Raw genomic sequence first — 13823 nt, forward strand, 5'->3', positions numbered from 1 at the left:
AATATTTATTTCTTAAATTTAGAGAAGTACTGTTCATAAATGCATAATTTAAGAAATTGATAGGGTCGTTAATGCAAAGATTTTTTAATTACCCTATCTAAAATATATGATAAAATATTTGAATAGGATATCTAATGTGGATGCTCTAACTATTTAGCCACCTAGAAACATACCACTGAATAATATACCTAATAGTTGATACTAACTTTAATTTTTAACTTAACAACTTCAAATCTTTGTGCCCTAGTATTTGTGTACCTTTCTAAATTCGACATTTTACTAAATCGCGTAAATAAGTTTCAATATTACTTAAATCACGTATCTAACTTTCATGATACCAAATCACATACTATATTTTTGAAATACTCTTTCTCTATAGGTCCATCAGTTAATTTCAGACAAAACTAACTAATAGATCTAAAAAACTTTAAATCACTTCAAATCAAAATCATTTCACTCTTGGAAACCTCTTTCAAGGTATTTATGCCCTTGGATCTAAATTTAATGGTATAAATTAAGAGCAGTGAATTAAATTGAGAGCATATCTCTAAATTTTTACTTTACCAATTCAAAAGTTCATTACTCTCAATTTACACTATCAAATTCAAATATAATGGCATAGATATATTAAAGAGATTTTCAAAAGTACATTGATTTTAGTTTAAAGTGATTCGAAGTTTCTTAAATTCATCAATTAGTTTTAGATGAAACTGAAAAATTTAAAAGTTTAATATTTTTCGAATAGGGGAGTCCTAAGAACCCATTAGTGATGTTGATTAGCGAGTATCATTATCCTAGACCTTATAATGAGCTTGTGATAAAATTTATCAAACCTTTATAAATATAAAAATTCACTACTCTCAATTTATACTATCGAATTTAGATCCAAGGACATGGATATATTAAGGAGGAATTCAGGAGTATATTAATTTTGGTTTGAAATGATTTGGAGTTTCTATATCCATCAGCCAATTTCGTACGAAACTGACTGATGGACCTATAACATTCGAAAATTTAAAAATTTGATATTTTTCAAATCAAGGGTGTGTTATTGGAACCTATTGGTGGTATTGGTTAGTGTGAATTATTATCCTAGGCCTTATAATGAGTTTATGATAAATTTTATCAAGCCATTGTAAGTTTAAAAATTCACTACTCTCAATTTACACTATCAAATTTAGATCCAAGAGCATAAATACATTAAGGATATTTTCAAAAGTATATTGATTTTGATTAGAAGTGATTCAGATTTCTCTACATTGGTTAATTAGTTTTGTCTGAACTGATGGCCTATAGAGAAAGAAGGAAGGGTATTATGATAGGTGATTTGGTAGTATGAAAATTAAGTATGTGATTAAGATAATATTGCAACTTGCTTAAAATGTCATTCTAAATTACAGCTCTTTAAATAAAATGTTCTTCACTAGATTTAGGAGAAAATGTGCCCATGCTTATCGACTTTGAGGAAATAGTTTTCTACCCATACTTCTCCCTGTGATGGTAGTAAATTAGAATTTCTATGAATAAGCTATAAGGAATTTATCCCCTATTTTATCATAAACACGAGTTTAGAGGGTCAAGCGATTTTTGGGGTGTATATGATTACTAAATGATAGATTGGCCCAAACAAAATAAATCACTAGATGATGTTTCAGCATTTGTAAAAACATAATATTGTGAAGAACAGAGCAGAAAAGTAGTAGCAGAATAGCTTTTCCTCTCAAAGAAATTTTAAGTCACTCACTTTGAAACAGATTACAAAGGGTTATAATGGTGTAAACTGAAAAGTTTTGTACAGAACTGTTGGTGTTGGTTCAAGGCTGATGACAATGGAGAATAAATGCTGATGATAATGGAGATTGAATACAGAAGATAATGGAGATTAAATGAGTTTTAATGGTCTAGAGTTAATGGTGTCCTTTCATTTGTCATGTTGTCTTTTCATTTCTTTTTGTTTTGACTATTTAAGGTTCGTGATGTAATGGTTTCTAAAACTCAATCTATCGAAAATCCATAAAAGAGCATTTGCTCAAAGATTGTTCGAGTGTTCTTAAGTTTTGGTTCGTTTCGTCCTATAGAAGGTTGCGCTACAGAAGGTTCTGTTGTTCTCTGTCTTGCTTCTATTGTAGTTTCTAATATTGATGCAGGTTTGTTTCCGCAACGTGAAAACCTACAAGTGGTATCAGAGCACTTAGTGATCTTTCGGGAGCTGTGGAAGTCTTGTGAAGTTTTTGGAAGGTTGTTTCTGTCCTATAGGAGATGGAAGCAAGCGGAAGCGATTTTTCTTCTATGACGCCTCCTGTGTTTGATGGGGAGAACTATCAAGCATGGGCGGTGAAGATGAGCGCTTTCATGGAGGGTAGTGACTTGTGGGAAGCAGTGAAGGATGATTATGAAGTGACCCCACTCCCCGACAATCCTACAATCAATTAAATACGGTTTCACAAGGAAAGTATCACAAGGAAGGCTAAGGCGAAGTCGTGCCTTTATGCTGCAGTGTCACCTTTTATATTCAACAGGATCATGAAGTTTCCAACCGCGAAGGATATTTGGAATTTTCTAAAGATTGAGTATGAAGGTGATGAGAAGATAAGAGGTATGAAGGCTTTGAATTTGATACGAGAGTTCGAGAGACAACAAATGAAGGAGAATGAGGCTGTGAAGGATTTTTCAGATAGATTGATCAATCTGGCTAACAGAATCAGAGTTCTGGACACAGATATGAAGGACAACCGGATCGTGCAAAAGATTTTAGTGTCATTGTCAGAAAGGTTTGAAGCTACGATTGCCTCTCTGGAGAACACCAAGGATCTGTCTGATATAAGGTTGGCGGAGTTGTTGAGTGCATTAGAAGCTCAAGAACAAAGAAGGTTGATGAGAAGGGAAGTTCCTGTAGAAGCCATGAAAGGAGCCTTATCAGCAAGGTCTTTGAGAGCTTCTGGAAGAGAAAAGAAGTCTTGGAACCAATAGAAAGGGAATGCAGAAGGTTCAAGCAGTAACAAAGGTCATGCTGAATAGAGGCATCCTTCTGAGAGTGGTTTTGCTTATTAGAGAGAAAGGTTTGATTCTTGCAAACATTGTGGAGGCACAAATCATCCACATTACAAGTGTTGGAGGAGGCCAGACGTGAAGTGCAATAATTGTCATAAGTTTGGGCATATTGCAAGGTTTTGTCAAGAGAAAGATTCTCGGCAAGATGCTACAGAAGGTGTTGCAAATAACGAGGTAGAGTTGATGTTTACAACATCTTGTTTTGCTACAGGTGTGACTCATAGAAGTTGGTTGGTGGATAGCGGATGTACCCACCACATGTCGTATGATGAGAAGTCATTTGCAAATTTAGATCGAAATTTCTGTGCTAAAGTGAAGATCGGAAATGGTGATTACATCGATGTTGAAGGAAGAGGAGATGTAGTCGTTGATGGTCTAAAAGGTAGAAAGTTGATAAGTGATGTATTGTATGTACCTAAGATTGATCAAAATCTTGTGAGTGTTGGTCAACTCATGCAGAAGGGGTACAAGGTGATGTTCGAAGAAGGATTCTGTTTGATAGCAGATTCTTTTGGGAAGAAGATACTCAAGATTCAGATGAAAAACAAGAGATTCTCCTTTGATCCCGTGTCATAGGGTCAACAAGCTATGGCGGCCCAAGATAACGAAGCAGAACTTTGGCATAGGAGGCTGGGGCATTTCCACAGCAAGGGCATAGAGTTTCTGCAGAAGAATGATATGGTAGTTGGATTTCCAATTCTACAGCAGAAGGATACATCTGACTATAGAACGTGTGTGCTTGGAAAGCAGACGAGGCTTCCTTTTGAGAGTTCGAGCTGGAGAGCCAGTGAAAAGCTACAACTTATTCACACAGATGTTTGTGGGCCTATGTCGGAGGTTTCATTAAATGGTTGTAAGTATTTTATCATTTTTATAGACGATTTCTCTAGGATGTGCTGGATTTACTTCTTGAAGGCTAAGTCTGAGGTTGCAGAGACATTTGAGAAGTTTAAGAGGCAAGTTGAAAATGAGTGTGGTAGATCCATACAGATTGTGAGATCTGACAATGGGACAGAGTATACTTCTGCTAGTTTCAGGTCCATTTGTGAAGAATCTAGAGTGCAGCATCAGTTTACTGTACCTTATTCCCCACAATAAAATGGTGTGAGTGAGAGAAAGAACAGAAGCATCATGGAGATGGCAAGATGCATGATGCAAGAGAAGGATATGCCAAAAAAGTTTTGGGCAGAAATTGTGAATACTATAGTGTTTCTGTAGAACAGACTTCCTACAAAGTCAGTAAGCATGAAGACACCTCATGAGGCTTGGTATGGGGTCAAACCGATCATGAAGAATCTAAAGGTGTTTAGATGTGTGTGTTATACACATATTCCTTCTGTGAGAAGAGATAAGTTGGACCAGAAGGCAGAAGTTGGGATCTTCATTGGTTATAGTATGCGATCAAAGGCTTATAGAATTTATCAGCCGTGGAATGAAAAGGTAATTATGAGCAGAGATGTTAAGTTCTTTGAAGAAGCAAAGTGGATCTGGTCGGGCAGAGAATCAGTCTCTGAGCATACGTCAGAGATGCCTGTTTTGGTGGAACGGAATTCTGAGGAGCAGAATGCTGAGGGACCAGAGATGCCTGTTTTGGTGGAACGGAATTCTAAGGAGCAGAATGCTGAGGGACGAGATCAAAATGTTGATGATACACCAATAAGAAGTACGAGATCATTAACTGATGTTTATGAAAGATGTAATGTTGCAGTAATGGAACCTGCTAGTTTTGAGGATGCAAAGGAAGACAGAAGGTGGCTAGCTGCAATGCAGGAGGAGCTAGCTATGTTTGAAAAGAATGAAACTTAGGAACTTGTGGATAGACCACATGACAGAAAGGTCATTGGAGTAAAATGGGTTTACAGAACGAAGCTAAACCTAGATGGTTCTGTGAACAAGCATAAAGCTAGGCTTGTTGTGAAGGGCTACTCTCAAGTTTGGGGAGTAGATTATTCAGAGACCTTTGCTCCTGTGGCGAGACTAGATACAATCAGGATGATACTAGCAATTGCAGCTGAAAAGGAATGGAAGGTATTCCAACTTGATGTAAAATCTGCATTTCTTAATGGTATTTTGCAGGAGGAGATTTATGTTGAGCAGCCAGAAGGGTTTTGTGTTGCAGAGCCTGAACAAAAGGTGTACAGGTTGAAGAAGGCTCTGTATGGCTTAAAGCAAGCTCCTAGGGCTTGGTATAGTAAGATTGATGATTATTTTACTGAGTTGGGGTTTGAAAGAAGTCGAAGTGAGCATACTCTGTATGTTAGGAAGGTTGATCTGAGTGTAATTATTATTTCCTTGTATGTAGATGATCTTTTGGTTACAGGAAATGATTAGAAGCTCATACAGAAGATGAAGCAGAGTCAAATGCAGATGTTTGAGATGACAGATTTGGGAGAGATGACATTTTTTCTTGGCATGGAGGTGAATCAAATTCCAGGAGAGATCTTTATTTGTCAGAAGAAGTATGTGAGAGAGATTCTAAAGAGATTCCGGATGGAGGAGTGCAAGAGTGTAGCAACTCCTATGGCACAGAAGGATAAACTGAGCAAAAGTGATGGTTCTGCACCTGCAGACAATGCATTCTACAGAAGTTTGGTCGGATGTCTGATGTACTTGACAGCAACTCGGCCGGATATCCTTTTTCCAATAAGTATACCTTCAAGATTTATGCATTGTGCTAGTGAAGCGCACATGATAGCAGCGAAGAGGGTACTTAGATATCTTAAGGGGACGAGTTCCTATGGAATGAGGTACAGAAGGTCCAACAAGTTTGAGCTCTATGGATTTTCTGATAGTGATTGGGCAGGTTCTGTAGATGATATGAAGAGTACTTCGGGGTATTGTTTTTCACTAGGATCAGCTTGTTTCTCATGGTGTTCGAAGAAACAAGAAATTGTAGCTCAATCGACTGCAGAAGCTGAGTTTGTTGCGGCAACAAGTGCTGTGAATCAAGCTATTTGGTTGAGGAAGCTTCTGAATGATATGAGTTACATAATGGAGAAGGAAACGAAAGTTTCTGTTGATAACCAAGCTACACTGGCGATCTCAAAGAATCCAATTTTTCATGGTAAAACAAAACACTTTAATGTGAAGTATTATTATCTTAGAGAAGTGCAGCAGATGGGAGAAGTAGAATTGATCTACTGTACTACAGAAGATCAGTTAGCCGATATCTTCACCAAGTCTTTTCACCAGAGTAGATTTGTGTGGCTTCGAGAGAAGATTGGAGTATCTATCAGCGCTTGATCCAAGGAGGAGTTTGTTGGTGTTGGTTTAAGATTGATGACAATAGAGAATAAATGCTGATGATAATGGAGATTGAATAAGATAATGGAGATTAAATGAGTTTTAATGGTCTAGAGTTAATTGTGTCCTTTCATTTGTCTTGTTGTCTTTTCATTTCTTTTTTGTTTTGTCTATTTAAGGTTCGTGATGTAATGGTTTCTAAAACTCAATCTATCGAAAATCCAGAAAAGAGCATTTGCTCAAAAATTGTTCGAGTGTTCTTAAGTTTTGGTTCGTTTCGTCCTGCAGAAAGTTGCGCTACAAAAGCTAGCGTCTGCAGAAGGTTCTGTTGTTCTCTGTCTTGCTTCTGTTATAGTTTCTGATATTGATGCAGGTTTGTTTCCGCAACGTGAAAACCTACAAGAACAGCTCATTTAGACAAGTAGAAGCTGTCAAACTTCCTTTGGATTTTAGATAAAAAGTTTCAAGGAAAAAAAATCTCAATCAACACACTTGGACATTAGAATTTTATGTACAAGTTGGACTTATCTACAAAATCTCACTTTCGTTGCCCCCAAATAGATTGAATAAGGAGACACCTACAAATGATGATATTTTGGATTATGTACTTAGAGAAAAAGAGGAAACAATCATATATAACGATCTATGTACATATTGCTATCGTGTTACATCTCAGATAACAAATTGCTAATCTTCTGAAGTTCATCGAGGGCTGCAAATGCTGCAATTTGCTGTTGTCCGAGATCATCTGCATTCGACCTGCTATTTCCAGAATTTTCGGGGATTTGATCTTTCTTTAAGGCCAACTCAATGATCTGCAGAATAGAAGGTTATAAACAGGTGTATACCATAAAGATGAGGTTTACAAAAACTAAGATAGCATAATTCAAAAAGCTCAGACTAGATGGTGGCTAATCAAACACTTAATTGACCTCACCATTTTTTGTTAGCAAGACAGGAATAATATACCTTTTGTCAAATCCTGTGAATGTTTTCATTGAAATTATGAAGGAAAAAAAAAGAGACTAGCATTGCAATGGGTTTATCATCCTTTGGTTGAAATGCCAAAGAAGTCCATAAATTCCAGTCATTAAGTGTTGCAGTTAATACCTATTAATGTATCGATTTATAAGTCAGACAGAATTAATGAGAAGGGCAGCTTGTTCAGAGCTACCGTCTTCCTTTTCACCCTTTAAAGCTTTAGATGGTGGGAAAGAAGTAGGAAATTTGACAAGGACAAGCATCTTTCATTAAACTCTTAAAAGCATTAGAAGATGGAAAAAAACTTCTCTGTCAAACAAATTTGCTATGCTCGAGTACCAGAACATTGTGATCACAAATTTTCTCCTTATTAATTTGATTGAGTAATGTTCAAGGTATTGTCTCTAAAAAAAACTAGTGTTCGATATATAGACCTCCAGGTAGGCTCAAGTTCTTTGAAATGTTTTAAACCTGACTATTTTGAAGCCTTATCATGGCCCATTTTCCCCAACATTGAAGTTTGCAACTATGGTTGATAGAGTATGCCTCATCCACAAAACCTCGAAACCCAGTCAATTATGTGCATGCTAGTATTTGCGGCATGGAAATTCTCTTGCATTTCAAAGGAAAAATTTAGGCAGAAGAGTCAAATCATAAGATTTTTTAATACACATCTCATAAATATATTTTGATCCACAAGCTGTAGCTATTCAACAGAAAGCTTGAATCCAACTACAGAGATTGTTTTATATATTATGGTTTATTTTTAAATGTTGGAGCATACAATATATTGTTTTATGGACAAGAGATGGCTTAACCAAAACAATGTGCCATAATTATTATGCTAGGCACACAATTCACTAATATAAAAACTAGTTGAGACTAATTATTCAAAGAGAAAGATCAATTAGTCATCATTATCACATCATCAAGTCTTGTTGGTCCCACTATTTGGGGCTGGGTACATGTAACTTACCCTACCATTGCATTCACTGCAAGGTGGTATATCACTTAGTAATATTCAATTATTCAGATAGCAATTTATCAGTAAATTATACAACAACAAGCAAAGATTATCCCACTAGGTGAGGTCGGCTATATGGATCCTTTTACGCCATTGAGCTATATCTTCAACTATATCATCTATATTTAAATAAAGTTTATCTTGTTTTATTGTTGCTAACCAAATCTTTTTTGGTCTTCCTCTTCCTCGTTTGATATGTGTGTTTGTCGTACTTTCACATCGCCTAACTAGAGCATTTATTGGTCGTCTAAGTACATGCTCATACCATCTTAAACGTGTCTCTCAGAGTTTTCCCTCAATAGATGTAACTCTGACTTTCTCTCTAATGCTCTCATTTCTTATTCTGTCCATTCTCGTATGTCCACACATCCACCTTAACATTCTCATCTCTGCAACTCTCATCTTCTGCTTATGTGCTCGAGTCATGACCCAACATTCAACTCTATATAACATAGCAGTCTAACTGTGATTTTGTAAAACTTTCCTTTAAGTTTTAGATGTACTTTACGGTCATTCAATCATCCTGCTTATATTCTGTATAAGACATATCTCTCAATCCCTCCATCATTTTGCAAAAATGATCCTAAATGTCTAAACCTCTCGGTTCCGAGCAACTCGTCGTCTCCTATCTTAACAATTGTCTCATTATGAAAATTATGAAAAATGAAAATGGTTTGAAAAGTCAAGCTAAACTGGCCTTGTCATTTTTTATTACAACCACGCTAGACAAATTTCATCCAGGCATAAAAAACTAACGGAGATGAAATGACAGCTAAAAAAATTAATTGTAACCTTTTCTGTTAAATGAACACTTTACCTGTATTTTATCAAACATGGACTTTCCGATAGTTCTTAAAGTCTCATTGATATCTTTGTCCTCATCTTTCATCCTTTCATGCACTGAAAAGGAATTACAGCGTGGATGATTAAATTTGTAGAACAGAAATAGTGCAACAATCTGCATCAACAAGAGATGTTTTAGATTCAGCTGTTCCATTTTCTAGGTTACCTTGACAACCGCCTCTATTAGATTTTTGAAACAACTGAAATCTACCAGCAAGTGGTTTCTGCTGCTTTAGAGGTGCTGCATCTGTTTCTTCTCTACCTGATCCATGTCCACTTTCGCTTATACACTTGGTGATACCTTCCTTATCAATAATGTAACTACATGGCTCTTCCACATGATTAATCTCATCATAAGAATCAACAACCAATGAACTTGATGTGACACTACTTTCATCTGAGTCATACTCATGGTCATTGACCATTCTAAGGGGACTGGTCATTGTTGACAAATTCTCAGCACTAAAACATGTTTCGCCAGCAATGTCTGATTGCTTTCTCTTGATATTTTGATCATCCTGTTCCCCATGAAAATATGATTCTGTTTCTACCTCTGAAGTACTGGGAATTCCACATCTATACTTACTTTGGTCATTTTCAGTATTACTGTCTACAATAGTTTTCTCATCAGAAGGTCCTCCATTTTTGTTTGGTATCTCCATTGGACAAGGAACAGATCCTGTCCTTGATAGACTGAGCTTTCTAGCTACTGCTTCCTTTTTCTTATCACTCGAAGTGGTAGTGGTGCTATTTCCCTTTTTAAGTTCTTCTGATGCATACATAGATCTCCACTTCTCTTCCCAGTAGCTGTCTGATAGTTGATTTGGAGTGATTGGGCTAGAACCATAGGAAAGGCTATGTCCTCTTCTACCTTCACGATTATATCTAGAGGTTCCTCCCTGAGAACAAGAGGAGAAAACCAAGTCCAGAGCAAGAGCTTGTAGTGACTTTGCTTTCTCGATCAACTTCTTGACATTTAAGTCTTCAGGAATATTTAATAACCTCTGGAGACAAGCTGTTGCAAAATCAGTGGCTAGAAGTGAAGATCTCAGGTGAAGTAGAACAGAAACAGCCATTGCTAGGATAAATGCTCCCCTAGGTGAGCACAATATCCTGCATCTAAATTCTACCTCATTTGCCTGATGTGGAAAATTTTTATTGTTAGGATAAGAGAATATTTTGTCCCACATTATCAAAAGATCCTCTAGTGGAAATTCTCGTCCAAATAAAACACGCAGCCATCTCATTGCAAAGTACTGAGGCTCTACACCAAGCTCAACCAGATGACTGTGAAGAGATGAATCAACGGTAGCAAGGAGTTGATAAATTGCTGAGGCAGCTTCAATTATGGGAGGCAATCCTGTACTGGACCCAATGGAGGGAGAAGGAGAGAAGAATTCTGCCATCGCAACCACACCATGGGCATCATTCATTAAAATATCAAACATGCAGTAGGCATCGTGCTCCATGAATTTTTCTGATAAGATGACACCCAACTCTCCTTCTGCTCCATAAGCATCGCTCATAAAAAAAATGTCCTTTGTTTCAGGATCTAGCTCATCAAGGCTTCTCACTTTGGCAGTTTTCCCTTGTGAACTATTATCTCCATCAGTTCCTATGTTCCGATTCATGATTTTCTCAAACCTATAGTTGGCACTCAAGTCAGTTTCAGGAAGAGATACCCCTTGAAATTCATCATTGAAGTGGTCTTCATATTGTCCACGTACATGTGAAAGGTACTGGAGATCAACATGAAGAACATACAAAAGTGGAGCTAGTTGTTCATGCATTCCTGTAGAAACATAACATATAGATAAAAAACAAATACAAAATACATGGTAATATCTGAAATCTATCCTGCCATTATTGATAAGGTGTTATGTATTAAATTTGGCTGCAGCAATTTGGAACTAGCAATTTCCAAAAACGGAAATAAATGCAACATAAAACTATGGAACATTCAGAACTATCGAGAGGAAAAACTTTACAATCAATAGCTAGACACAAAATAAGTTGTTCATTATACTATATACTAGGAAATGCAAGTGAGTACTAACAATATTCTGGTGTATTAAAAATATTTAAGACCTAGAGAACTGGTTCTACATAGAACAATCCAGATCAGCAAGGATTCTCGTCTCTTTCTATGGTAAGAGTTATGCTTGAATAAATCACTAGTTTAGTGGTTGAGACACCTTAATATAGGAAAAAAAATAAACTATGTGCAAACTTGCAGCTATTTGTTCAATTTTTGTATTTGCAAAGGAAAAAACTATTTCTGAAATTGAATAGCACAAACTTCTAGTAACAATCCTGGAGTGGCAAGTATGACAAATTTATTGGTAGCACGACTAAATAGAAAATTAGTAGTTTTGTTCAAAGTTTGATTTGCCTTGTTGGTTTCAAAATATCACATTATGAATCACAAAAATGCAACAAAATATGCTTTTATGATAATTGTTGTTTAAATAGCAAAAGCAAACACAGATCCAGCAATGTGAGGCAACCAGGATGAAAACAAAAAAACTGTATGCACCTTGCCTATATCCGCATTCTGGATGAATAAGGCACCACAAAAGAAGTATTCGTCTCAACATAGTCTGGCATATGGTTGTCTGGAAATAACTTTCCTGATCAGGATACAACCGTGACAAATCCTGATCAAGCATCTTTTCCACTTCAGCATTCCTAAAATAGCGGCTCCAAATGCTATCTGTTGAGACAACGTGTGGATTAGTGTCAATGTAAACCATGTTATCCTATATTCCAGACAAAATTCATAAAACAAACAGATAAGATTGAGTTTGTGCTTTCAAAATTGAGGTCATCAAGTCATGTTATCAAAACAAACAAGAAACCATTTTCCCTTAGACTATGGGTGAGAAACCCAAGGGATTCCATCCCTTACTAGGCCCAAAGGCACTGTGTCAATGACATGGAACATCCATCCTTCAGGGACTTTGGATTTTTGCCTCCCCTTAAAGCAAAGTACTCTTTCAATTTCTTCCTTCCAAACTAGCTTCCCAGTCTTCTCAGTAGCCAAAGGAAAGAAAGTCAACCAAGATTTAGAAGTTTCAATCAGGCTATAGCTCAAGAAAACAAAGTTTCATGTGCTCGTTAAATCTGCAGTGCAAATACATAAAGAGACACAATCCACAAAAGCCTAACCCTCTAAAGAGGAATTCATCCATCTTGTTTCTCTCTAATGAGATTTGATTCTTCTCATAAAATCGTTCTATTAGACTTTTTGACAAAACTATTGCCTTCCAATTCAATGGGGCTAAATGTTGGAGTCAATTTCAATCCAAATTCTCCTCAAACCAGAGGTATGAGAAAGATACGAAATTCAGTGAAGGAGTTCAGATTTGGTCCACTAATCTTGGGAGGAGATCCATTCCTCCTTGGGGACAAAACACCCAAAATAACCATGAGTTGCTACGATATTAGTTGTCTGCCTGGAAAACAGATATTTCTCTAGTTATGTATGTCAAACACCTTCCTGCTCCAACTTGAAATATGGATTTTTCACATCAACATCATATATATGAACATATATACATCACAAATGATGCGGTGTGCAAAGAAAAGTGAATGTAAACTGATGAATTGCTCTTATTATACCATTTTTTGTATATAAAGGAAGTGTATTTGTTTGTAAGGAAGGACATTTCGTTCACATGCATGCTTGATACTAGAAATTAAAAAGGACAGCAAGTTTACCACTTACCTGGACTTTGTGATAATGGATTGTCCTTGACAAGATCAGAATTGATATCATCCTTTGAGAGATGAGGATCGACTATAAGCCTTCGTCTCAGATTGGCATATCTGGCAAGCAAAAAGGTATGTGAGTCGACGAAGAAATTCCAAAGAAAAAAAAAAAGACACATGATTTTTAAGGAAAAAAAGATGAATTTTCTTTTAATTATAGCAATTGATGTCGTCTTGAAGATGATGGTACATCCGGTAAGAGGATAAATAAATTTCTTAAAAAGAAAATATAGCATTAGCAGATAGCCGGTCGATGATCAACTGAACTATCCATCAGTAGAAGAACGAATATATTTCTCCCATTTTCGATAAATTGAGACGAAAAGGCATTCCTTGGACAATTCCGTCAAAAAAACACAAAATGTCGAGGAAAAGACAGTCCGACCTCCTCCTGGAATCTGCAGCGACACGCCGGAGATCAACGATGGAAGAAGAAGAACTCGGCAGGACGCCGAGATCGATGCGCCATCGTACTCCGCGAAGGCTTAAGAATCTGACCACGGTGCTCGATTCTTGCGCAGAAGACGACGGCGTTTGATCCAATGCGGAGACAGGCGGCATCGACCAATGGTTTTTAGATTGTTTGAAGATGAAATTGGGGAAAACGAAATCAAATGGCAAAGGGTGAATGGTAAAGGGGAGAAAAAGTTGCGATTTTGGATGGCGAAAACTTTGTCTGGCCAATGGGAAGATAAAAATTTGCGTAGAATATTGTGCGCGGTTTTCTTCTTCTTTCCTTTATTTTTTTTTTTTATGATCGATCGGTTGAAAAATACTTTGCGATTGTGTGTAAACTTCATTATAATATATTTTAATTTTGAATAAAATAAAACAATATGATTTCGTAAGGAAAGTGGCTCATCTGCTTTTTATTTTTATTTTTATTTTTTAATGACTTCTCTCACTTTTA

General features: G+C 36.6%; 2 protein-coding genes across 2 annotated transcripts; one reads left to right on the forward strand and one right to left on the reverse strand.

Moving 5' to 3' along the window:
* The first annotated feature begins 2523 nt into the window (after positions 1 to 2523).
* On the forward strand, positions 2524 to 2970 carry LOC122026651. The gene has a single exon (XM_042585381.1). It carries the CDS (start codon positions 2524 to 2526, stop codon positions 2968 to 2970), a length of 447 nt encoding a protein of 148 aa, XP_042441315.1.
* Positions 2971 to 6759: 3789 nt separating this feature from the next.
* LOC122026869 (TBC1 domain family member 5 homolog A-like) lies at positions 6760 to 13651 on the reverse strand. The gene is made up of 6 exons (XM_042585588.1): positions 13299 to 13651; positions 12870 to 12970; positions 11679 to 11855; positions 9309 to 10934; positions 9117 to 9199; positions 6760 to 7109 (listed from the first exon to the last, which is right to left on the reverse strand). Exons 1-6 carry the CDS (start codon positions 13472 to 13474, stop codon positions 6960 to 6962), a joined length of 2313 nt encoding a protein of 770 aa, XP_042441522.1. The 5' UTR covers positions 13475 to 13651; the 3' UTR covers positions 6760 to 6959.
* Positions 13652 to 13823: the final 172 nt, after the last annotated feature.

This window comes from Zingiber officinale, chromosome 10A, assembly GCF_018446385.1.
Source record: "Zingiber officinale cultivar Zhangliang chromosome 10A, Zo_v1.1, whole genome shotgun sequence".
Classification (NCBI taxonomy): domain Eukaryota; kingdom Viridiplantae; phylum Streptophyta; class Magnoliopsida; order Zingiberales; family Zingiberaceae; genus Zingiber; species Zingiber officinale.

Coding starts and splice junctions, on each gene's coding strand:
- LOC122026651 (XM_042585381.1), top strand. CDS start 2,524: ATGAAGTTTCCAACCGCGAAGGATATTTGGAATTTTCTAAAGATTGAG.
- LOC122026869 (XM_042585588.1), bottom strand. CDS start 13,474: ATGCCGCCTGTCTCCGCATTGGATCAAACGCCGTCGTCTTCTGCGCAA. Junction 11,856..12,869: donor TCCATTATCACAAAGTCCAG/GTAAGTGGTAAA, acceptor TTGTCTCAACAG/ATAGCATTTGGAGCCGCTAT. Junction 7,110..9,116: donor CCATGTTTGATAAAATACAG/GTAAAGTGTTCA, acceptor TCTATTCTGCAG/ATCATTGAGTTGGCCTTAAA.